The sequence below is a fragment of the Coregonus clupeaformis genome, chromosome 10, assembly GCF_020615455.1.
Source record: "Coregonus clupeaformis isolate EN_2021a chromosome 10, ASM2061545v1, whole genome shotgun sequence".
Classification (NCBI taxonomy): domain Eukaryota; kingdom Metazoa; phylum Chordata; class Actinopteri; order Salmoniformes; family Salmonidae; genus Coregonus; species Coregonus clupeaformis.
The window spans coordinates 206,051-232,769 of NC_059201.1; the positions used below are offsets into that span (position 1 = coordinate 206,051).

Sequence of the window (26,719 nt, forward strand, 5' to 3'; positions counted from 1 at the left end):
CATTTACAACTGCGACCTGGTCAAGATAAAGCAAAGCAGTGCGATAAAAACAACAACACAGAGTTACATATGGGGTAAACAAAACATAAAGTCAAAAATACAAACAGAAAATATATATACAGAGTGTGCGAATGTAGTAAGTTATGGAGGTAAGGCAATAAATAGGCCATAGTGCAAAATAGTTACAATTTCGTATTAACACTGGAATGATAGATGTGCAAAAGATGATGTGCAAATAGAGATACTGGGGTGCAAATTAGCTAAATAAATAACAATATGGGGATGAGGTGGGCTAATTTCAGAATGGCTGTGTACAGGCAAAGGTGTGTGAATCATGTTGGACATATTGGAATCAGAATAAAATTGATTTACACCAAAAGTCTTTATGGGCATAAGTGTTTTACGCAATTCTGATTTTAAAAAATCGAATTTACTTAATTCATACATTAACCTCCAAATGATATTATTGCAGCCATATGGGATTTGAGGTCAAATCCAGGGTGGCCCCAACTATAATCTGTGGTTTAATTACATGATTAGGGTCAAAAGATACAAAATCCTTCAAGGAACCTTTGACCCAAAATGTTTAATTTCAATGTCTAAACCCACTTGTTTTCCTTAGAGCCGGTTACAATAGCCACAACATTTAAAAAAAGTGTAACTATGTATTTTTTTTCAGGCAGGACCATACAGTACTGAAAGAGAGCAATGCCTTGGGAAGTTGTCTATTATTCAGCTACCAAAAAGTAAAGTGTACATTCATCATAAATATTCATAGTTTATATTTCTGCCTATTGTATCTCTGTGTTTACAGGTCTATATTTCCTAGATACATTAAGATATCCTAATGCTGTTTGTTTGTGCATGTGGGGCAGACAGCTGACTACTTGTATTCCAAATGTTAGGAATATCAGAGCTTGAAATATTGGGAATCCCCCTTCCAGCCAGGCATTATTCTTCACTTTTGTTAGTTTAGGGCGTGTCACAATATCTATAAATGTAACCACTTTTTCAGTGAAATATTTTTACACAACCATCCATTTCATAAATTAGAGACATTATAGATGTGAAAAAACATGGTTGTGTTTTGTTATAGCTCGGGTATGGGTGTCTCAACATTTTTGGGGCCTTGCCACAAGCCTCGTCTTTTTATTACGTAGTTACAACATTGTGGTGGAGCACTCCTGTACAGTAGGTGGCGCAGTTAAACTTTCAATTGTACAGTCCAGCATGAGGAAAAGTAAAGAATATTAACAGCTACAAACAAAGCTAGCGATGGTTCGTTTCTGATAGGGTTGTCTTTAGTTTAATAGCAAGATAGATAACTGTAGATTATAATAATATTCAAAACAGAAAGACGGTTTTCATATTGAAAAGGGGGCAAAAATGTCGGGTTCCGTGGTAGATTTCCAGGCACAGATAGCCTCAATCATGGAGGTGCTAGCCAACGCGGCTGTAGCAGAAATCTGCAAAGTTGTTGACGATGACTATGCGGTTGTACACCTGAAGATGTCCCAAAGCCACAAGGAGAACGAATTTCTCAGGAGGAAAATGAAACTGATGGAACTTCAGATCGCAAGGTTTAGAGCAGAGAAAACAAAGTCTTCAGAGGGGTCCGTCCACAATCGCTTCCATGGAATACGCCTGCTGAACAGACACAACAATCGAGAGACTGCAACGACAGGTTGGTGATGATGAATTTGAAATTATGCACATAGAACAACATTGAATCAGAACATCATTAAAAATAATAATCTTTATTATATTATTATAATCATTATTTTATAAATCCTTAGCCCTTCTCTGAAGGCGTAGAAGGCCCATTGTTCCCAACTGTGTTTGGGTTAGTCATAATTTGTAGAGCGGCTCTATTTCCCCTCATTGTGCATTTATTCACTATTCTGAATGTCTAAATAATCCCTATGTTGTTCTGAAATATGAACACAGAAATACTGGACATTTTTAACTCTTATGGTGGTGATTTGACAAAGATCCAATCATGGTCTTGAATTTGACATTTTTTCTGGTCTTGACTCGGTCTCTAAATGATTTGTACACTCAGTGTATGTCATGCTTACTTTGTACTGTCAACACAGCTAGGGTCCGTCTAGCTCTATTGACACATTATACATCATGGCCATATTATGCTTGCTTTGTTCTTTTTTAAACACCATTGATGGATGGGGTCAAATTGAAGATGTAGTAAACATCATAGATTTAACCTCCCCCTTTATTTCCAGGAAATACTTGGCAAAGCAGAGCCAGACTTTCCAACAGGAGTTTTGGGAACAGTAGCATTCAAAGAGACAGACAGCCCATAGACGTGGACCAAGAGGATGTCTCTCCATCAAAGCATATGGATGCTACAAGTGATGAGGTAAGTCCCAATTTTAACAGCCGATTTCAGACTGTCATAGACCTATGTCTGTTTTAGTCTCGGACACCAGACACTTCCGCCTGAGGATGATGAAATCCCATGTCATGTCCATATCCCCATTCAGTAGATAGTGTATGCTCTGTCTCACTCACTCATCTCTCCCACTTAACCCCATCAGCAGTCAGCAGAGACAGAGGAAGGGGAACCAGACCTGCTGATCATCAAGGAAGAGGGAGAAGCAGATGACCAGGACTCTAGGTCCAGCCACCCAGCCAGAACAGTGGAGGGCAGCAGAGAGCTAACCACCCAACTGGCTGCAGCCACCACAGAGGACCCCGCCTTCCAGCCCAGTGGCCCCAGAGGCAACAACAACAACAACAACACTGCTATGGAGGTCAGTGGATCTGACGCCGTCCTCCTCCAATCAGAAACAGGGACTGTGAACCAGGGACCACAGCAGTATACAGGATTTGAACCCAGAGCAGAGAGACCGAGTCTGGACACAAAATGTGACATGAACGGAGGCTTCAATCTCCTAAGAGATTCTTTAAACCAGATGTTGAGAGAGGTAGTAGTGACTGATGATGGTGCCTCTGCTGCTCATACTAAAGTAATGGACCTAGGGAGTGGCCCAGTGGGCCCAGAAATGCAGACTAGCTCTGCCATAGAAATGAGAAGTGTAGGGTTAGAAAACCACAGGTTTTCCCCCAGTTCGTTCCATTCCTCATCAGAACATGTGATAGTGATTGACTCTGTATCCAGTGGGAAGCAGGTAGATAGAGATTTCGATTGGGGTCAGGTGGGTACAGCTACTACACCACAGGTCAATGGGACTGGACATAAGCAGGGAGTGGGAGTGTTTAACAGAAACGCACCAATGATTCGCCCCGTTCACCCCGAATCGATGAGAGACAACACTACGCAATTGGTTTCACCCGGCTTCCGGCCCTCAGAGATAAATACAGGCATGCATCTTGGTACAGGAAAGGCCGGTGAGGCCAACAAAGCTAGTTGGTGCCCGTTGGCAAGCCTCCATAGACACTCTGAAATACCAGGAATAAGAGTTCAACAACCAGCTCCTACCTCAGTTCCTGTCGGACATTTTAGACTAAGCGCCACAACTTCCTCTCACTCGAGTAATCTTGCCACACACGTTAGACCTGGCACCGTAGAACGACCGTACGGTTGCCCGAACTGCAATAAGGAGTTTGTCCACGAGAGTGACTTGCGGCGGCATGCAGTCATCCACACCAGAAAGCGGACGTTCTCCTGCACCTTGTGTGAGAAGAGCTTTGTGTGCGCCAGCCATCTCCAAGTTCACCAGAATGTCCACACTGGGGAGAAGCCCTTCAGTTGTGCACAGTGCGGGCGCAGGTTCTCCCACTCCAGCAATCTGAAAAGACATCAGAAGCTTCATCATTGAAAACTGACACAGAATCAAGAGATTCATATAGAAAAAAGCTATGGATTAGCATTATGTCAGTTAGGTTATAGCAATACACTATGAAAGTCCTGCCTACTTCCTGGATCATGTCCCTCGATGTTTTTGAATGGGATTCAAGAGTAAATATGCAAATTCATGAAAACACAGTCTTTTAAGATATATGTACAGTTATATTCGTATTAGTGTATTCATTTACTTCTATCCAATGTCTCTATGAAGGTTTTTGCGCAAAATACAAAAGGTGTTTACCCTCCACTACTCCACTGATTATAACACAATAACAACAAGGCAACTACTATGAATTGTACTAAATCCCATGTCATGCCCATATCTCCATTCAGTAGATAGTGTATGCTCTGTCTCACTCACTCATCTCTACCACTTAACCCCATCAGCAGTCAGGAGAGACAGAGGAAGGGGAACCAGACCTGCTGATCATCAAGGAAGAGGGAGAAGCAGATGACCAGGACTCTAGGTCCAGCCACCCAGCCAGAACAGTGGAGGGCAGCAGAGAGCTAACCACCCAACCGGCTGCAGCCACCACAGAGGACCCCGCCTTCCAGTCCAGTGGCCCCAGAGGCAACAACTATAACAACTACAACGACACCGCTATGGAGGTCAGTGGATCTGACGCCATCCTCCTCCAATCAGAAACACGGAATGTGAACCAGGGACCCCAGCAGCACACAGGATTTGAACCCAGAGCAGAGAGACAGAGTCTGGACACAAAGTGTGACGTGAATGGGGGCCTCAATCTCCTAAGAGATTCTTTAAACCAGGTGTGGAGAGAGGTAGTAGTGACTGATGATGGTGCCTCTGCTGCTCACACTAAAGTAATGGACCTAGGGCATTGCCCAGTGGGCCCAGAAATGCAGACTAGCTCTACCATAGAAATGAGAAGTGTAGGGTTAGAAAACCACAGGTTCCATTCCTCATCAGAACATGTGATAGTGATTGACTCTGTATCCAGTGGGAAGCAGGTAGATAGAGATTTTGAGTGGGGTCAGGTGGGTACAGCTACTACACCACAGATCAATGGGACTGGAAATAAGCAGGGAGTGGGAGTGTTTGAGAGGAACGCACCTACGATGGCAAGCCTCCATAGACACTCTGAAATACCAGGAAGAGGAGTTCAACAACCAGCTCATACCTCACTTCCTGTCGGCCATTTTATACAAAGCGCAACAGCTTCATCTCAATCGAGTAATCTTGCCACACACGTTAGACCTGGCACCATAGAGCGATTGTACGGTTGCCTGAGCTGCCATAAGAAGTTTGTATACGAGAGCGACTTGCGGCAGCACGCGGTCATCCACACCAGAAAGCGGGCGTTCGCCTGCACCTTGTGTGAGAAGAGCTTTATGTCCCGAACCGATCTCCAAATGCACCTGAACGTCCACACCGGGGAGAAGCCCTTCAGTTGTGCACATTGCGGGCGCAGGTTCTCCCACTCCAGCAATCTGAAAAGACATCAGAAGCTTCATCATTGAGAAATTGGACAGAAGCAAGAGATTCCTATTGAAAAATGCTGTTATAGCAATATCATGAGTTCAAACGTTATTTGTTCTACAGTGCATTCGGAAAGTACTTAGACCCCTTCACTTTTTCTACATTTTTTACGTTACAACCTTATTGTAAAATTTATTAAATTGTGTTTTTCCCTCCATCATAAATCTACATACAGTACCCCATAATGACAAAGCAATTACATGTTTTTATAAATTTTTGCACATTTATTAAAAATAAAAAACAAATCACATTTACGTAAGTATTCAGACCCTTTACTCAGTACTTTGTTGAAGGACCTTTGGCAGCGATTACAGCCTCAAGTCTCCTTGGGTATGACGCTACAAGCTTGGCACACCTGTATTTGGGGGGTTTCTCCCATTCTTCTCTGCAGATCCTCTCAAGCTCTGTCAAGTTGGATGGGGGAGTGTTGCATCACAGCTATTTTCAGGTCTCTCCAGAGATGTTTGATCGGGTTCAAGTTCGGGCTCTGGCTGGGCCACTCAAGGACATTCAGAGACTTGTCCCGAACCCACTCATGCGTTGTCTTGGCTGTGTGCTTAGGGTCGTTGTCCTATTGGAAGGTGAACCTTCACCCCAGTCTGAGGTCCTTAGCGCTCTGGAGCAGGTTTTCATCAAGGATCGCTCTACTTTTCTCTGTTCATCTTTCCCACGATCCTGACTAGTCTCCCAGTCCCTGCCTCTGAAAAACATCCCCACAGCATGATGCTGCCACCACCATGCTTCACCATAGGGATGGTATTGGCCAGGTGATGAGCGGTGCCTGGTTGCCTCCAGACGTGACACTTGGCATTCAGGCCAAAGAGTTCAATGTTGGTTTCATCAGTCTTGGTGAGTCCAAACGTCTTCCATTTAAGAATGATGGAGGCCACTGTGCTCTTGGGGACCTTCGATGCTGCAGAAATATTTTGGTAGCCTTCCCCAGATCTGTGCCTCGACACAATCCTGTCTCGGAGCTCTACGGACAATTCCTTCAACCTTATGGCTTGGTTTTTGCTCTGACATTCACTGTCAACTGTGGGACCTTATATAGACAGGTGTGTGCCTTTCCAAATCATGTCCAATCAATTGAATTTACCACAGGTGGACTCCCAATCGAGTTGAAGAAACATCTCAAGGATGATCATTGGAAACAGGATGCACCTGAGCTCAATTTCCAGTCTCATAGCAAAGGGTCTGAATACTTATGTAAAAAAGGTATTTCTGTTTTTTATTTTTAATAAATTTGCAAACATTTCTAAACCTGTTTTCGATTTTTCATTATGGGGTATTGTGTGTAGATTGATGAGGAAAAATATATAATATAGTTCATTTTAGAATAAGGCTGTAACGTAACAAAATGTGGAAAAAGTGAAGGGGTCTAAGTACTTTCCGAATGCACCCTGTCTGCAGGATGTTTGCCCTGGTCTCATATGTTTATACTATACAACGTGATTCATATTTACATTATCTGCATAGACTTCAACCTTTTCTTCTTGCCCAGGGACCCCCCCCAGGCAACTGATCATATGTTAGCCAAGAAAATCATGTCTTGTCATATCTTCAGGTGAATGATAATGGTAAGGAGAAGTAATCAACATTTTAAAATGAATAGATTTAGTAGATAGTTGTAGATTTTCACTAAGAGCATCTGTTTAGCTGGTTAAACAAAGGTTAGCCATGTGTTGGCAAAAGTCAAGAAAGCTTACCAGCAGTCAGCGGCACTTGCCGCACTGGTAGCCTATTGACTGGTAGCTTATTGACTGGTAGCCTATTCGCGGGTGCTTTTTCAAGGACTATGTCGGACACTCCAGTGAGTGTAATTGGCTCAATATTAGGTGAGAAATAAAGTTGACATCATTAGAAAGAAGATTCTCCTCTTTTCTACTATAGGTATGTAATTCAAAATGTGTTTATTCTGTCCTAGCTAGCAATATTCATAAAAGCATTGTACATAAAGAAAATGTGTTCCACTTTTTTATATATATATATATATATTATTTTTTCTGCGGACCCCCTGCAGTACCTCTGTGGCCCCCTGACACCTGGTTGAATAAACTGTTAAGTGTTGTTGTCTCCTTGGCTCTTTTAGTGTCAACAGTATCACTCACATTGACTGTTAAGGTTGATAATGGTTGTGTTCTTCTAATAATACGCCGTGCCTCATACTAAAGATATAGCAGATATTGAAATTGTACTGTGAGAGTCAAAAACTGTCTCTTCTTTTTTTATGAATTTGACCAATGGCTATTGTTTTTTGTTGATCAATTCCTATAATTCAATCAATAAATTATATATTCTCAAATTGACCCTAAATATATATTCACATTTTATTTGTCACATGCGCCGAATACAACAGGTGTAGACTTTACCGTGAAATGCTTACTTACAAGCTCTTTCCCAATGCAGAGTTAAAAAGTGAGAAAGATTTGCTTAATAAATAAAAAGGAAATAGTAACTCAATAAAATAACGAAGCTATATACAAGGAGTACCGGCACAGAGTCATTGTGCAGGGGTACGAGGTAGTTGAGGTAATATGTACATGTAGGTAGGGGTCAAAGTGACGAGGCAATCAGGATGGATAAGAAACAGTATGTGGAGACTGTGATAGTGTGTGTGTTTTGTGTGTGTGAGCATATGTAGTGTGTGTGTGTGTTCAAATCAAAATGTATTTGTCACATACACGTGTTTAGCAGATGTTATTGCGGGTGTAGCGAAATGCTTGTGCTTCTAGCTCCGACAGTGCAGTAATATCTAACAATTTCACAACATACACACAAATCTAAGTAAGGAATGAAATTTAAGAATATATACATACATGGACAAGCAATGACCATAAACATTTGAAGTCGGAAGTTTACATACACTTAGGTTGGAGTCATTAAAACTTGTTTTTCAACCACTACACACATTTCTTGTTAACAAACTATAGTTTTGGCAAGTCAGTTAGGGCATCTACTTTGTGCATGACACAAGTAATTTTTCCAACAATTGTTAACAGACAGATTATTTCACTTATAATTCACTGTATCACAATTCTAGTGGGTCAGAAGTTTACATACACTAAGTTGACTGTGCCTTTAAACAGCTTGGAAAATTCCAGAAAATGATGCCATGGCTTTAGAAGCTTCTGATAGGCTAATTGACATAATTTGAGTCAATTGGAAGTGTACCTGTGGATGTATTTCAAGGCCTACCTTCAAACTCAGTGCCTCTTTGCCTGACATCATGGGAAAATCAAAAGAAATCAGCCAAGACCTCAGAAAAAAAATCGTAGACCTCACAAGTCTGATTCATCCTTGGGAGCAATTTCCAAACGCCTGAAGGTACCACATTCATCTGTACAAACAATAGTATGCAAGTATAAACACCATGGGACCACGCAGCCGTCATACCACTCAGGAAGGAGACGCGTTCTGTCTCCTAGAGATTAACGTACTTTGGAGCGAAAAGTGCAAATCAATTCCAGAACAACAGCAAAGGACCTTGTGAAGTTGCTGGAGGAAACAGGTACAAAAATATATATATCCACAGTACAAAGAGTCCTATATTGACATAACCTGAAAGGCCGCTCAGCAAGGAAGAAGCCACTGCTCCAAAATCGCCATAGAAAAGCCAGACTACGGTTTGCAACTGCACATGGGGACAAAGATCATACATTTTTGAGAAATGTCCTCTGGTCTGATGAAACAAAAATATAACTGTTTGGCCATAATGACCATCGTTATGTTTGGAGGAAAAAGGTGGCAGCTTGCAAGCCGAAGAACACCATCCCAACCGTGAAGCACGGGGGTGGCAGCATCATGCTGTGGGGGTGCTTTGCTGCTGGAGGGACTGGTGCACGTCACAAAATAGATGGCATCATGAGGAAGGAATATTATGTGGATATATTGAAGCAACATCTCAAGACATCAGTCAGGAAGTTAAAGTTTGGTCGCAAATGGGTCTTCCAAATGGACAATGACCCCAAGCATCCTTCCAAAGTTGTGGCAAAATGGCTTAAGGACAACAAAGTCAAGGTATTGGAGTGGCCATCACAAAGCCCTGACCTCAATCCTATAGAACATTTGTGGGCAGAACTGAAAAAGCGTGTGCGAGCAAGGAGGCCTACAAACCTGACTCAGTTACACCAGCTCTGTCAGGAGGAATGGGCCAAAATTCACCCAACTTATTGTGGGAAGCTTGTGGAAGGCCACCCGAAATGTTTGACCATGTTTGACCAAGTTAAACAATTTAAAGGCAATGCTACCAAATACTAATTGAGTGTATGCAAACTTTTGACCCACTGGGAATGTGATGAAAGAAATAAAAGCTGAAATAAATCATTCTCTACTATTATTCTGACATTTCACATTCTTAAAATAAAGTGGTGATCCTAACTGACCTAAGACAGGGAATTTTTACTAGTATTAAATGTCAGGAATTGTGAAAAACTGAGTTTAAATGTATTTGGCTAAGGTGTATGTAAACTTCCGACTTCAACTGTATGTACAGTGGGGAGAACAAGTATTTGATACACTGCCGATTTTGCAGGTTTTCCTACTTACAAAGCATGTAGAGGTCTGTGATTTTTATAATAGGTACACTTCAACTGTGAGAGACGGAATCTAAAACAAAAATCCAGAAAATCACATTGTATGATTTTTAAGTAATTAATTTACATTTTATTGCATGACATAAGTATTTGATCACCTACCAACCAGTAAGAATTCCGGCTCTCACAGACCTGTTAGGTTTTCTTTAAGAAGCCCTCCTGTTCTCCACTCATTACCTGCACCTGTTTGAACTCGTTACCTGTATAAAAGACACCTGTCCATACACTCAATCAAACAGACTCCAACCTCTCCACAATGGCCAAGACCAGAGAGCTGTGTAAGGACATCAGGGATAAAATTGTAGACCTGCACAAGGCTGGGATTGGCTACAGGACAATAGGCAAGCAGCTTGGTGAGAAGGCAACAACTGTTGGCGCAATTATTAGAAAATGGAAGAAGTTCAAGATGACGGTCAATCACCGTCGGTCTAAGGGGCTCCATGCAAGATCTCACCTCGTGGGGCATCAATGATCATGAGGAAGGTGAGGGATCAGCCCAGAACTACAGCAGGACCTGGTCAATGACCTGAAGAGAGCTGGGACCACAGTCTCAAAGAAAACCATTAGTAACACACTACGCCGTCATGGATTAAAATCCTGCAGCGCACGCAAGGTCCCCCTGCTCAAGCCAGCGCATGTCCAGGCCCCGTCTGAAGGTTGCCAATGACCATCTGGATGATCCAGAGGAGGAATGGGAGAAGGTCATGTGGTCTGATGAGACAAAAATAGAGCTTTTTGGTCTAAACTCCACTCGCCGTGTTTGGAGGAAGAAGAAGGATGAGTACAACCCCAAGAACACCATCCCAACCGTGAAGCATGGAGGTGGAAACATCATTCTTTGGGGATGCTTTTCTGCAAAGGGGACAGGATGGCTGCACCGTATTGAGGGGAGGATGGATGGGGCCATGTATCGCGAGATCTTGGCCAACAACCTCCTTCCCTCAGTAAAAGCATTGAAGATAGGTCGTGGCTGGATCTTCCAGCATGACAACGACCCGAAACACACAGCCAGGGCAACTAAGGAGTGGCTCCGTAAGAAGCATCTCAAGGTCCTGGAGTTGCCTAGCCAGTCTCCAGACCTGAACCCAATAGAAAATCTTTGGAGGGGAGCTGAAAGTCTGTATTGCCCAGCGACAGCCCCGAAACCTGAAGGATCTGGAGAAGGTCTGTATGGAGGAGTGGTCCAAAATCCCTGCTGCAGTGTGTGCAAACCTGGTCAAAACCTACAGGAAACGTATGATCTCTGTAATTGCAAACAAAGGTTTCTGTACCAAATATTAAGTTCTGATTTTCTGATGTATCAAATACTTATGTCATGCAATAAAATGCAAATGAATTACTTAAAAATCATACAATGTGATTTTCTGGATTTTTGTTTTAGATTCCGTCTCTCACAGTTGAAGTGTACCTATGATAAAAATTACAGACCTCTACATGCTTTGTAAGTAGGAAAACCTGCAAAATCGGCAGTGTATCAAATACTTGTTCTCCCCACTGTATATATGTATATATTCTTAAATTGTAGTATGTGTAAATGTGTGTGCAAAAGAGCCAGTGCAAAAAAATCTATAAAAAATGGCTTGACCCCAAATATATTTTTACACTCTGTGGCCATTTTTAAAGTAGACCCATCTAGTACCGGGTAGGACCCTCCTTTGCCTCCAGTACAGCCTGAATTATTTGGGGCATGGGAATTGGATTGAGATCTGGTGACTGGGCAGGCCACTGCAGCAAGCTGAATTCATTGTCACGTTTGTGGAAACCATTCCTGGACAATCCTAGCCTTGTGGCATGAGGCAATAGCCTGCTGAAAAAATCCATTTGCAGATGGATACTCTGCTGCCATGAAGGGATGCACCTGATTGGCAATGATGTTCAGATATCCGGTGCCATTCAAACGTTGCTCCACTTTTATCAAGGGGCCCAATGTTTGCCATGAAAACATACCTCACACCACCACCATCAGCCTGCAATATTGACACGCGGCATGATGGATGCATGTACTTGTGGTTTTCTCCTTACCCTAGTCCTCCCATCACCGTGAAACAGCAGGATCCGGGATTCATCAGACCAGGCAAGGTTTTTCCAATTCTCCAGTGTCCAGTGTTTTTGTTCCTTAGCCCATTGCAACCACAGTTTCTTGTTTTTTGCTGAAAGAAGTGGAACTCTGCAAGGCTGCCATACCCCATTCGTGTCAAGGTATGACAAAGTTGTGCATTATTTTATGGGTCTTTGGGCAACCAATGTTGTACTGGACTGTCGGTTGACTAACTGTAGCCCGTCTGTTAGTCTGCACAATTCGTGTCAGCCTCCTTTGTCCTCTTTCATCAATGACCCATTTTCGACCACTGGCCTGCCGTTGGCTGGATGTCCTTTGGGTGGTGGACCATTCTTGATACACACAGGAAACTGTTGAGCGTGAAAAACCCAGCAGCGTTGCAGTTCTTGACACACACAAACCGGTGCGCCTGGCACCTACTACCATACCCCGTTCAAAGGCACTTAAATATTTTGTCTTGCCCATTCACCCTCATGGGCACACACACAATCCATGTCTCAAGGCTTAAAAGTCCTTCTTTAACCTGTCTCCTCCCCTTCATCTACACTGATTGAAGTGGATTTAACAGGTAACAACAATAAGGGATCATAGCCTTCACCTGGATTCACCTGGTCTGTCTGTCATGGAAAGATCAGGTGTATGTAATGTTTTGAACACTCAGTGTATATTGAACCTACATATACAGTGGGGAGAACAAGTATTTGATACACTGCCGATTTTGCAGGTTTTCCTACTTACAAAGCATGTAGAGGTCTGTAATTTTTATCATAGGTACACTTCAACTGTGAGAGACGGAATCTAAAACAAAAATCCAGAAAATCACATTGTATGATTTTTAAGTAATTAATTTGCATTTTATTGCATAACATAAGTATTTGATCACCTACCAACCAGTAAGAATTCCGGCTCTCACAGACCTGTTAGTTTTTCTTTAAGAAGCCCTCCTGTTCTCCACTCATTACCTGTATTAACTGCACCTGTTTGAACTCGTTACCTGTATAAAAGACACCTGTCCACACACTCAAACAAACAGACTCCAACCTCTCCACAATGGCCAAGACCAGAGACCTGTGTAAGGACATCAGGGATTAAATTGTAGACCTGCACAAGGCTGGGATGGGCTACAGGACAATAGGCAAGCAGCTTGGTGAGAAGGCAACAACTGTTGGCGCAATTATTAGAAAATGGAAGAAGTTCAAGATGACGGTCAATCACCCTCGGTCTGGGGCTCCATGCAAGATCTCACCTCGTGGGGCATCAATGATCATGAGGAAGGTGAGGGATTAGCCCAGAACTACACGGCAGGACCTGGTCAATGACCTGAAGAGAGCTGGGACCACAGTCTCAAAGAAAACCATTAGTAACACACTACGCTGTCATGGATTAAAATCCTGCAGCGCACGCAAGGTCCCTCTGCTCAAGCCAGCGCATGTCCAGGCCCGTCTGACGTTTGCCAATGACCATCTGGATGATCCAGAGGAGGAATGGGAGAAGGTCATGTGGTCTGATGAGACAAAAATAGAGCTTTTTGGTCTAAACTCCACTCGCCGTGTTTGGAGGAAGAAGAAGGATGAGTACAACCCCAAGAACACCATCCCAACCGTGAAGCATGGAGGTGGAAACATCATTCTTTGGGGATGCTTTTCTGCAAAGGGGACAGGACGACTGCACCGTATTGAGGGGAGGATGGATGGGGCCCATGTATCGCGAGATCTTGGCCAACAACCTCCTTCCCTCAGTAAGAGCATTGAAGATGGGTCGTGGCTGGGTCTTCCAGCATGACAACGACCCGAAACACACAGCCAGGGTAACTAAGGAGTGGCTCCGTAAGAAGCATCTCAAGGTCCTGGAGTGGCCTAGCCAGTCTCCAGACCTGAACCCAATAGAAAATCTTTGGAGGGAGCTGAAAGTCCGTATTGCCCAGCGACAAGGTCTGTATGGAGGAGTGGGCCAAAATCCCTGCTGCAGTGTGTGCAAACCTGGTCAAGACCTACAGGAAACGTATGATCTCTGTAATTGCAAACAAAGGTTTCTGTACCAAATATTACGTTCTGCTTTTCTGATGTATCAAATACTTATGGCATGCAATAAAATGCAAATGAATTACTTAAAAACCCACTTGACCCTAAATATAGATTGACCCTATATATATATATATATATATATATATATATACACTCAGTTGCCAGTTTATTATGTACACCACTCCGTTCACGAAAATGGTTCGCTCCTACAGCCAGTGAGTCGCGTGGCCATGGTCTGCTATATAAAGCAGGCATACAGGCATTGAAGCATTCAGTTACTGTTCGATTGAACATTATAATTAGCAAAACAAGTGACCTAAGCGACTTTGTGCGTGGTATGATCGTCGGTGCCAGGTTCGCCGGTTCCAGTATCTCAGAAACGTCGGCCTCCTAGGATTTTCATGCACGACAGTGTTTAGGGTTTACCGAGAATGGTGCGACAAACAAAACACATCCATTCAGCGGCAGTCCTGTGGGCGAAAACAGCTCGTTGATGAGAGAGGTCGAAGGAGAATGGCAAGAATCATGCAAGCGGTAAGGCGGGCCACAAACAGGCAAATAACGGCGCAGTACAACAGTGGTGTGCAGAACGGCATCTCGGAACGCACAACTCAGCGGTCCTTGTCACGGATGGGCTATTGCAGCAGGCGACCACAGCGGGTTCCACTCCTATCAGCTAAAAACAAGAAGAAGCGGCTCCAGTGGGCACGCGATCACCAACACTGGACAATTGAGGAGTGGAAAAACATTGCCTGGTCCGACGAATCCAGGTTCCTGCTGCGTCATGCTAATGGCAGAGTCAGGATTTTGCTTAAGCAGCATGAGTCCATGGCCCCATCATGCCTGATGTCAATGGTACATGCTAGTGGTGGTGGTGTAATGTTTTCCTGGCACACGTTAGGTCCCTTGATACCAATCGAGATTGACCCTAAATATAGATTGACCCTATATATACAGGTAACTGCCAAAAGAATGGAAACACTTGAGTAAATGAGGGTTACAAAGTGTATTGAAAGCAGGTGCTTCCACACAGGTGTGATTCTTGAGTCAATTAAGCAATTAACATCCCATCATGCTTAGAGTCATGCATAAAAATGCTGGGCATGCCATTATTTTGGCTACCATTGCTCTGCCCTCATAGGATGACAATACCCCCATCCACAGGGCACGAGTGGTCACTGAATGTTTTGATGAGCATGAAAACGATGTAAACCATATGCCATGGCCCTCTCAGTCACCAGATCTCAACCCAATTGAACACTTACATTTGAGTCTTTTAGCAGACGCTCTTATCCAGAGCGACTTACAGTTAGTGCATTCATCTTAAGGCAACCATATATCACAGTCATAGTAAGGACATTTTTCCTCCATAAAGTAGCTATTAGCAAAGTCAGAGCTAGTAAGGGAGAAAAAAGTGAAGAGCGAGTGTTAGTTCACGAAAGGCATTTATGGGAGATTCTGGAGCGTTTTCCACCACCACCAACAAAACAGCAAATTATGGAATTTCTCGTGGAAGAAATGTGTCGCATCCATCCAGTAGAGTTCCAGACACTTGTAGAATCTATACCAAGGTGCATTGAAGCTGTTCTGGATCGTGGTAGCCCAACGCCCTATTAAGACACTTTATGTTGGTGTTTCTTTATTTCGGCAGTTACCTGTATATTTTCATATTGACCCTAAATACACTGCTCAAAAAAATAAAGGGAACACTAAAATAACACATCCTAGATCTGAATGAATGAAATAATCTTATTAAATACTTTTTTCTTTACATAGTTGAATGTGCTGACAACAAAATCACACAAAAATTATCAATGGAAATCAAATTTATCAACATAAATAGTATTTAGCAGACGCTCTTATCCAGAGCGACTTAAGGAGCATAGTGTGCCTTGCTTAAGGGCACATCGACAGATTTTTCACCTAGTCGGCTCGGGGATTAGAACCAGCGACCTTTCGGTTACTGGCACAATGCTCTTACCCACTAAGCTACCTGCCGCCCTGGAGGTCTGGATTTGGAGTCACCCTCAAAATTAAAGTGGAAAACCACACTACAGGCTGATCCAACTTTGATGTAATGTCCTTAAAACAAGTCAAAATGAGGCTCAGTAGTGTGTGTGGCCTCCACGTGCCTGTATGACCTCCCTACAACGCCTGGGCATGCTCCTGATGAGGTGGCGGATGGTCTCCTGAGGGATCTCCTCCCAGACCTGGACTAAAGCATCCGCCAACTCCTGGACAGTCTGTGGTGCAACGTGGCGTTGGTGGATGGAGCGAGACATAATGTCTCAGATGTGCTCAATTGGATTCAGGTCTGGGGAACGGGTGGGCCAGTCCATAGCATCAATGCCTTCCTCTTGCAGGAACTGCTGACACACTCCAGCCACATGAGGTCTAGCATTGTCTTGCATTAGGAGGAACCCAGGGCCAACCGCACCAGCATATGGTCTCACAAGGGGTCTGAGGATCTCATCTCAGTACCTAATGGCAGTCAGGCTACCTCTGGCGAGTACATGGAGGGCTGTGCGGCCCCCCAAAGAAATGCCACCCCACATCATGACTGACCCACCGCCAAACCGGTCATGCTGGAGGATGTTGCAGGCAGCAGAACGTTCTCCACGGCGTCTCCAGACTCTGTCACGTCTGTCACATGTGCTCAGTGTGAACCTGCTTTCATCTGTGAAGAGCACAGGGTGCCAGTGGCGAATTTGCCAATCTTGGTGTTCTCTGGCAAATGCCAAACGTCCTGCATGGTGTTGGGCTGTAAGCACAACCCCCACCTGTGGACGTCGGGCCTTCATACCACCCTCATGGAGTCTGTTTCTGACCGTTTGAGCAGACACATGCACATTTGTGGCCTGCTGGAGGTCATTTTGCAGGGCTCTGGCAGTGCTCCTCCTGCTCCTCCTTGCACAAAGGCGGAGGTAGCAGTCCTGCTGCTGGGTTGTTGCCCTCCTATGGCCTCCTCCACGTCTCCTGATGTACTGGCCTGTCTCCTGGTAGCGCCTCCATGCTCTGGACACTACGCTGACAGACACAGCAAACCTTCTTGCCACAGCTCGCATTGATGTGCCATCCTGGATGAGCTGCACTACCTGAGCCACTTGTGTGGGTTGTAGACTCTGTCTCATGCTACCACTAGAGTGAAAGCAACACCAGCATTCAAAAGTGACCAAAACATCAGCCAGGAAGCATAGGAACTAAGAAGTGGCCTGTGGTCACCACCTGCAAAACCAGTCCTTTATTGGGGGTGTCTTGCTAATTGCCTATAATTTCCACCTGTTGTCTATTCCATTTGCACAACAGCATGTGAAATGTACTGTCAATCAGTGTTGCTTCCTAAGTGGACAGTTTGATTTCACAGAAGTGTGATTGACTTGGAGTTACATTGTGTTGTTTAAGTGTTCCCTTTATTTTTTTTAGCAGTGTATATTGGAAGGAAAGGACGTTTTCCTATTAAAAGTACAGTGAATTACTGCAGACCAATTTTAGTTTTATATGTTTTGAGGACAGAGAAGATTTAGATTTTCTGTGTCCATGAGTTGAGTCAGTAAATTAACAACTTAATTAAATCCATTTGATCAATAATATAGCCTAGTCACTTTTACCCCTACCCACAGGTACATACTATAATGTATTACCTCAACTGCCTCGAACCCCGGCACATTGACTCGGTACTGGTACTCCTTATATATAGCGTCGTTATTGTTTTAATTGTGTTACTACTAACTTTTTCATTTAGCAAATATATGTCTTACTTTTTAACTCTGCACTGTTGGGAATGGGCTCCTAAGTAAGCATTTCACTGTAAAGTCTACACCTGTTGTATTTGGCGCATGTGACAATACAATTTGATTTGATTTAGTAATAGCTGAGTTATAATACACATGTATTTGTTTCAGAGCTTTGTAGAGCTCATGCTTGTCAACTTAATTCCTCCCTCCTCTTTTCAGGCCAAATCTACAGTCGAACATGGGGACACGGAGGGGGAATAGAGTCTGGACAGACCGAGAAGTGTCCCCCTGACACTCACAACGCAGAGCAAGGGAGAACTGTAGGATCGAGGTCCAGGTTGCCAGATTTCAACGTACTGTCCACCCGAAATAGCTTTTTTGATCCCCAAGGGTTACTCTCCAACAGGTTCCCCAAAGAGGGAAGCCAGCCCCCTTCCCAAATTAAAAGAGGCCCACTTCTTCATCAAAAGGCATAGAGGCAGCTCCGATGCAGCCACTGCTCTAAGCGTTTCTCCCACAGCCAACAGCTGAAGATTCACGAGAGGGTGCACACCGGAGAGAAACCATTTCAATGGGTCTACTGCGGGAAATGCTTCAAACAGTCCGGACACATGAAGAAGCACCTCCTCTTCAACACTATCCTAGGTACAGATCTAGGGTCAGTTTCCTCTCTCCCCAATCCTAACCTTAACTATTAGTGGGAAAAAAATCCTAAACTGACCCAGGATCATCATCTAGGGGCGACTTCACACTACTCCACCAGACATAATGATAGGCAGGGCCAGGAGTTTTCCCTCACCACGTGACCAGACTAGGGAACAACTCCTGGCCCTAGTTGTAAGGGGAATGGCTCCACACTTCTGGGGTTTTCATATGAAAACTGGGTCCATGTGTTTTTAACAGTTTGCATGGTTTCCAGATTGAACGCTTCCCTCTGTGTGTAGTGGTTGTGTATTTAGTTCAACTGGCTTAATGCTTGGTCCAGAGTGGATTGATAATGTGAGTTATTACAGGTGCAGATTTTAAACATCCTAAATAATTTGCATTGGTGCAGTGGTGAACCAAAGTACAGTAATCGAAAAAAAAAATACTTTTGTTTATACTAAATAACATGTTGTTTATTACATAGCTACAACATTGTTGTGGTCGAGCACTCCTGTACAGTAGGTGGCGGTGTTAAACTTTCAATTGTACAGTCCAGCATATGATACATTTAATGCGATGAGGAAAACGAAGCTAGCTACAATCAAAAGCTAGCTATCTATCGTTATTTATCTTCTGATATGATTGTATTTGTTTTAGTAGCTTGCTAGATAACTGTAGACAATCATAATATAGAAAACACAAAGACTGTTTACATATTGAAAAGGGTCCAAAAGCGTCGGGGGACAATGTCGGGTTCCGTGGTCGAGTTCCAGGCGCAGATAGCCTCAATCATGGAGGTGCTAGCCAACGCGGCTGTGGCCGAAATCTGCAAAGTTGTTGACGATGGCTATGCGGTTGTACACCTGGAGATTTCCCAAAGCCAAAAGGAGAACGAATTTCTCCGGAGGAAAATGAAATTGATGGAACTTCAGATCGCGAGGTTTCGAGCTGAGAGAACAAAGCTTTCAGAGGGGTCCGTCCACAATCGCTTCCATGGAATACGCCTGCTGAACAGACACAGCAATCGAGAGACTGCAACGACAGGTTTGTGATGATGGTACATTTGACAGTGTGCACATAGCCTAAATTACATTCATCTTCAATTTGACCCCATCGATCAATTGTGTTTTACAAAGTTCAAAGCAAGCATAATACATCCATGATTGATGTAATGTCAATACAGTTAGGGCCTAGAGGTTTATTGACATTCCATACAGGATGTATCATGCTTACTTTGTACTGTCAACACAGCTAGGATCCTTCTAGCTCTATTGACACATTACACACGTCATGAACATATTATGCTTGCTTTGTTCGTTGTAACACACCATTGATGGATGGGGTCAAATTGAAGATTATCATAATTTATTAAACCATCATACACTATATATACGAAAGTATATGGACACCCCTTCAAATTCGTGGATTCAGCTATTTCAGCCACACACGTTGCTGACAGGTGTATAAAATCAAGCACATCGCCATGCAATCTCCATAGACAAACACTGGCAGTAGAATGGCCCGCACTGAAGACGTCATAGAATGCCACCTTTCCAACAAGTTAGTTTGTCCAGTTGCTGTTGTTGTAAAAGATTGTCTGTCCTCGGTCGCAACACTCGCTACTGAGTTCCAAACTGTCTCTGGAAAAAACATCAGCACAAGAACTGTTCGCCGGGAGCTTCAAGAAATGGGTTTTCATGGCCGAGCAGCCGCACACAAGCCAAAGATCACCATGCCGATGATTTTGAAATGAGATGTTCGAGTAGGTGTCCACATACTTTTAGTCATGTAGTGTAGTTATGAAATGTATTTTTTTTAACCTCCCCCTTTATTTCCAGGACCTACTTGGCAAAGCAGAGCCAGACTTTCCAACAGGAGTTTTGGGAACAGCAGCATTCAAAGAGACAGACAGCCCATAGACGTGGACCAAGAGGATGTCTCTCCATCAAAGCATATGGATGCTACAAGTGATGAGGTAAGTCCCAATTTTAATAGCCGATTTCAAACTGTCACAGACCTATGTCTGTTTTAGTCTAGGACACCAGACACTTCCGCCTGGGGATGAGGTTATGTCTGTATAGACGTGTGTGCCAGCACATTATAACCAGGGATGTAGTGGTAAAAAATAGGTGGGTAAACAGTGATCGTCGTTCATGTTGAGTAAAGTAACACTCCCTATACTTTCAGTGCATTTCTGCGCCAAAGGTTTGTAAACGCTTGCGCAAAAGGTGGTGTTTACCCTCCACTACACCACTGATTATAACACAATAACAACAAGGCAACTACTATGAATTGTACTAAATCCCATGTCATGCCCATATCTCCATTCAGTAGATAGTGTATGCTCTGTCTCACTCACTCATCTCTCCCACTTAACCCAATCAGCAGTCAGCAGAGACAGAGGACGGGGAACCAGACCTGCTGATCATCAAGGAAGAGGGAGAAGCAGATGACCAGGACTCTAGGTCCAGCCACCCAGCCAGAACAGTGGAGGGCAGCAGAGAGCTAACCACCCAACCGGCTGCAGCCACCACAGAGGACCCCACCGTCCAGCCCAGTGGCCCCAGAGGCAACAACTATAACAACTACATCAACACCGCTATGGAGGTCAGTGGATCTGACCTCATCTTCCTCCAATCAGAAACAGGGAATGTGAACCAGGGACCACAGCAGTTTACAGGATTTGAACCCAGAGCAGAGAGACAGAGTCTGGACACAAAGTGTGACGTGAACGGGGGCCTCAATCTTCTAAGAGATTCTTTAAACCAGGTGTTGAGAGAGGTAGTAGTGACTGATGATGGTGCCTCTGCTGCTCACACTAAAGTAATGGACCTAGGGAGTGGCCCAGTGGGCCCAGAAACACAGACTAGCCCTGCCATAGAAATGAGAAGTGTAGGGTTAGAAAACCACAGGTTCCATTCCTCATCAGAACATGTGATAGTGATTGACTCTGTATCCAGTGGGCAGAAGGTAGATAGAGATTTTGAGTGGGGTCAGGTGGGTACAGCTACTACATCACAGGTCAATTGGACTGGAAATAAGCAGGAAGTGGGAGTGTTTAACAGAAACACACCAATGATTCGCCCCGAATCGATGAAAGACAACACGACGCAATTGGTTTCACCCAGCTTCCGGCCCTCAGAGATAAATACAGGCATGCATCTTGACACAGGAAATGCAGGTGAGGCCAACAAAGCTCGTTGGTGCTCGTTGGCAAGCCTCCATAGACACTCTGAAATACCAGGAAGAGGAGCTCAACAACTAGCTCATACCTCACTTCCTGTCGGCCATTATAGACCAAGCACCACAATTTCATCTCACTTGAGTAATCTCACCACACACGTTAGACCTGGCACTGTAGAACAACCCTACGGTTGCCCGAACTGCCATAAGCAGTTTGTCCATGAGAGCGACTTGCGGCAGCACGCTGTTGTCCACACCAGAAAGCGGGGGTTCGCCTGCACCTTGTGTGAGAAGAGATTTGTGTGCGCCAGCCAGCTACAAATGCACCAGAACGTTCACACTGGAGAGAAGCCGTTCAGTTGTGCACAGTGCGGGCGCAAGTTCTCCCACTCCAGCAATCTGAAAAGACATCAGAAGCTTCATCATTGAGAACTGACACAGAAGCAAGAGATTCCTATTGAAATAAACCGTTATAGCAATATCATGAGTTCAAACGTAATTTGTTTTAACGTTGTCATATGTTTGCCTTGGTCTCATACGTTTACATTTCTAAAAACATTTGTTACATTTTAGGAATTTAGCAGATGCTCTTATCCAGAGTGACTTACAGGAGCAATTAGGCTTAAGTGCCTTGCTCAAGGTTACGTCGACAGATTTTCCACCTAGTCGGCTCTGGGTTTCAAACCAGCGACCTTTAGATTATGGCCCAGCGCTCTTAACCGCTAGGCTACCTGCCGCACAACCTCGTCTCTGAGTATTTCGTATTATTCTTTACGTAAATCCGAGATACTACATGTAGTATATGTTACGTTTCGTATTGGTATGTATTCATTTGTGGATGTCCATCATCCATTTCGTATGATATATTACGAATTACAATTTGTATGCTATTTTACGAATTTGAAAAATGTACAATAAGTTACGAATTTGCTAAACGTATGACGTTACGAATTCCAATTTGTTGTGGCTAACGTTAGCTAGGTGGCTAGGTAGCTAGGCTAGGGGTTAGGGTTAAGGTTATGAGTTAGGTTAAAGGGTTATGGTTAGGGGAAGGGTTAGCTAAAATGCTAAGTAGTTGCAAAGTAGCTAAAAAGTAGTAAGTAGTTGAAAAGTTGCTAAAGTTGTCCATAATGAGATTTGAACACTCAACCTTTGGGTTGCTAGACGTTCGCGTTGTACGCCCACCCATCCACCCCGACCAACCACACTCCTTTCATTTTTGCCTCAAGTAACCTTCTTTCTTATGTAACCAAATGTAACATATCATATTAATTTGAGGGTCACGGATTTAGATTTACTATGTTACATCTAGTCTATGAGACAAGGCTGGTTTACAATACAATGTGGTTCAGATTTACATTATCGGCATAAACTGTTACGTTTTCTTAGTTCCTTGGCTCCTTCAAGGCCAACAGCATCACTCACATTGACTGTTAAGGTTGATAATGGTTGTTTTCTTATAATAATACTGCGTGCCTCACAAAGTTATAGCAGATCCTGCAGTTGTACTGTGAGAGTGAAAAACTGTCTGTTCTTTTGTACCAATTTGACCAATGGCTATTGCTGTTTGTTCATTAAATCCTATAATTCCCTCAATAAATAATATTTTTCAAAGAATTTCATGGTGCTTTTTTTAGTTTTGTATTTTACCCCCTTTTTCTCCCCAATTTTGTGATATCCAATTACGATCCAATTACGATTTTGTCTCATCGCTGCAAATCCCCAACGGGCTCGGGAGAGGTGAAGGTTGAGTCATGTGTCCTCCGAAACATGACCCGCCAAACCGCGCTCCTTAACACCCGCCCGCTTAACCCGGAAGCCAGCCGCACCAATGTGTCGAAAGAAACACTGTTCAACTGACTGAAGTCAGCCTGCAGGCGCCCGGCCCGCCACATTCAGTACCGGGTCGGACCCCCTGTAGCCATGAAGGGATGCACCTGGTCAGCAACAATGTTCAGATACGATGTGGCATTCAAACGTTGCTCAATTGGTATCAAGGGACCTATGCCAGGAAAACATTACACCACCACCACTAGCATGTACCATTGACACCAGGCATGATGGGGCCATTGACTCATGCTGCTTACGCAAAATCCTGACTGCCATCAGCATGACGCAACAGGAACCAGGATTCGTCAGACCAGGCAATGTTTTTCCACTCCTCAATTGTCCAGTGTTGGTGATCGCATGCCCACTGGAGCCGATTCTTCTTGTTTTTAGCTGATAGTAGTGGAACCCAGGGTGGTCGTCTGCTGCAATAGCCCATCCGTGACAAGGACCGCTGAGTTGTGCGTTCTGAGATGCCGTTCTGCACACCACTGTTGTACTGCGCTGTTATTTGCCTGTTTGTGGCCCGTCTGTTAGCTTGCACGATTCTTGCCATTCTCCTTCGACCTCTGTCATCAACAAGCTGTTTTTGCCTACAGGACTGCCGCTGACCGGATGTTTTTTGTTTGTCGCACCATTCTCTGTAAATCCTAGAGACACGGTCGTGCGTGAAAAGCCCAGGAGGCGGACGTTTCTGAGATACTGGAACCGGCACGCCTGGCACTGACGATCATACCACGCTCAAAGTCGCTTAGGTCACTCGTTTTGCCCATTCTAACGTTCAATCGAACAGTAACTGAATGCTTCGATGCCTGTCTGCCTGCTTTATATAGCAAGCCAGGGCCACCAGACTAACTGTCTGTAGGTGCAAACCATTTTCGTGAAGGGGGTGATGTACCTAATAAATTGACAACTGAGTGTATATTTTCACATTGACCCTAAATATATATTCTCACATTGACCCTAAATATATATTCTCACATTGACCCTAAATATATATTCTCACATAGATCCTAAATACTGTATATTCTCACATTGCCTCCAAATGAAATCAGTCAGTTGGCAGGAAATTACGTTTCCCTTTCAAAAGTACAGGAAATTATTGCAGTCCAATTTGAGTTTTATATGTTTTGAGGACAGAGAAGCTTTAGATTTGCTGTGTCCATGAGTTTAGTCAGTAAATTAACAACTTAATTCAAGCCGTTGGATCAATAATATAGCCTAGTCATAGCTGAGTTATAATAGACCTGCATTTGTTTGAGAGCTTTGTAAGGCTCATGCCTGTCAACTTAATTCCTCCCTCCTCTTTTCAGGCCAAATCTACTGTGGAAGGGGAGAGAGACCTCCAGCCATGGAAGAAAGAAGAGGATCTGAGGGAGATGCCAGGTAATGCTGAATGGATTGCTGTAAGGGGTGGCTGTAATGAAAAACGACATACTGATTGACTACCTCATTGTTTTATTTGACTGCATATGACCATCATGCTTTTGTTGTCTCTTCAGGCACTGACAGTGGCCAGAGAATACCGGGCCCGGACTCACAGATCTCTCCAGACACAGACCAAGCAGAGCTCACTGAGCAGCTCAGAACCAAACACATCATAGTGAATGTCAACAGGTCAGACACGGAGCCTGAGAGCCTGAGTCAGGTGCTCCAACTCACAGGTCCAGGACCTGTTGCTAAACAGCAGCGCAGCCTGAACCCTGCGAGAACAACCGATCTGCCTGTAAACTCCTGTAAGCGAAGAGGCAGTGATACAGTGACTGAGCGGCCATCTTGTTCTAGTTATGCTGCCGAGACAGTCTCAGGAAGCCCCTCGCCTCTCACAAAGATGAACCCCATTCCCCCACTTCCTCAGATGGTGAGGGGTGAACACGAGAATTCCCATGGCGGTTCAGAGGTCAAGTCTGAGGTCATAGTTATCGACCCCCTTCCTGTTGACGAGGGGGAGGGTGGGGATGACACGCCCTCTTCCTGGGGACAAGGTGACATCATGGAACCCAGGCATCATCAAGGAGGACATAGTGAAGCAGATGCCATGCTTCTTGGAGGACATTCGAGTAACACTTATCATCATCATCCTCACCCAGGTGTCCAGGCAGCAGCGAGACAGAACTCACCCGAGAATCTGCTCTACACCATTGGCATGGACGGCGCTTTCGACAACCGCCTTGGCACCTTTCAGAACCCCGCAACCACCGCCACTGCTCCATTCGCCGAAGGAACCGGAGAGCTGCAGTACCCCTCCTGGGTGGATTTCCCTGGGAGCGCCCCCGACACCCACCTGGGCGACATGACTGGGACTCATCAGGACAGAGGGGTGGGGGACGAGGGGGCGAGGTCCTACAGGTGCACCTTCTGCGGGAGGGAGTACCCTCACCTGTGCCAGCTCAAGATGCACCAGAGGGTCCACACAGGGGAGAAACCGTATGAGTGCGCCCAGTGCGGGAAGCAGTTCAGCCAGCTGTGCGGCCTGAAGCGACACCAGAGAGTACACACAGGGGAGAAACCTTTTAGATGCGCTCAGTGCGGGAAACAGTTCTCTCATTCCAGCAACCTTAAAGTGCATCAGAGCGTCCATACGGGGGAGAAACGGTTCCACTGCGCCCAGTGTGGAAAGAACTTCTCCTTTCTGAGCAATCTGATAAGACACCAGGCAGTTCATGCACGTAAATTATAGGTTGTGTTGTATTGATTTTGTTGTGTTGATTTAGGATTGTGTTTTCTGAAATTATTGTAAATTGAATGAGGTGTGTGATTGCTCTGGCTATATGCCACGTTTACGTGCTAGTCAGAACTCGGAAATGTCGGACTTGCTAACTGGTTGTAGTTATGCACGTGCCGTGTTCAACCAGTTAGCAAGTTGGACATTCAAGAGTTTCCTAGTTCCAAAACGCGCCATTAAATGTTGTTACCTGTTCTTTTTATTCTTTCTTTGTCTTCTTTTTTCTCTCCTCTGACTGTTATTTTGTATTCTGGAGCCATTTGTAGAGAAATTCAAGAAAGAATCAAGAAATAAATAATGATTTAAGGTTTGCTGCAGATTGTTATATTGGTTCAACATACAGTATCATGTCTAAAAGGTTACACTTTTTATTGTATAAATTCCTACAGTATTTGTGTAGTGTTGAAAATAATCAGGCCAAAATAAGTTTGTCACATGGAACATGCTTGTGTTCAAGTTCAACCGTTCTTTGTGATGTTTTGAGAAATAAACCAACTCATGGGAAATGTGAAGAATGTATTTTGTCTTTGAGAATAATAAATGGAGCTTTATCTCCGCAAAGACAAACTCTGTGATCTCAGTGTTTACGGTAAATTGTCT

General features: G+C 44.2%; 1 protein-coding gene across 5 annotated transcripts; it reads left to right on the top strand.

Moving 5' to 3' along the window:
• The first annotated feature begins 243 nt into the window (after positions 1 to 243).
• On the top strand, positions 244 to 26,670 carry LOC121558644 (gastrula zinc finger protein XlCGF53.1-like). Of its 5 annotated transcripts, none has more exons than XM_045222780.1 (5): positions 244 to 1,684; positions 20,223 to 20,359; positions 20,770 to 20,991; positions 24,708 to 24,780; positions 24,897 to 26,670. In XM_045222780.1, the coding sequence occupies exons 1-5, from the start codon at positions 1,387 to 1,389 to the stop codon at positions 26,072 to 26,074; spliced, it is 1,908 nt and encodes a 635-aa protein (XP_045078715.1). In that variant the 5' UTR covers positions 244 to 1,386; the 3' UTR covers positions 26,075 to 26,670. The 5 variants fall into 5 exon arrangements, with proteins under 5 accessions (XP_045078715.1, XP_045078717.1, XP_045078718.1 ...); XM_045222779.1 differs by lacking the exon at positions 244 to 1,684 and adding an exon at positions 17,996 to 19,428; XM_045222781.1 differs by lacking the exon at positions 244 to 1,684 and adding an exon at positions 17,996 to 19,428 and having other exon boundaries at positions 20,773 to 20,991.
• Positions 26,671 to 26,719: the final 49 nt, after the last annotated feature.

Coding starts and splice junctions, on each gene's coding strand:
- LOC121558644 (XM_045222780.1), top strand. CDS start 1,387: ATGTCGGGTTCCGTGGTAGATTTCCAGGCACAGATAGCCTCAATCATG. Junction 20,992..24,707: donor ACATCAACACCGCTATGGAG/GTCAGTGGATCT, acceptor TCCTCTTTTCAG/GCCAAATCTACTGTGGAAGG. Junction 24,781..24,896: donor GGATCTGAGGGAGATGCCAG/GTAATGCTGAAT, acceptor TTGTCTCTTCAG/GCACTGACAGTGGCCAGAGA.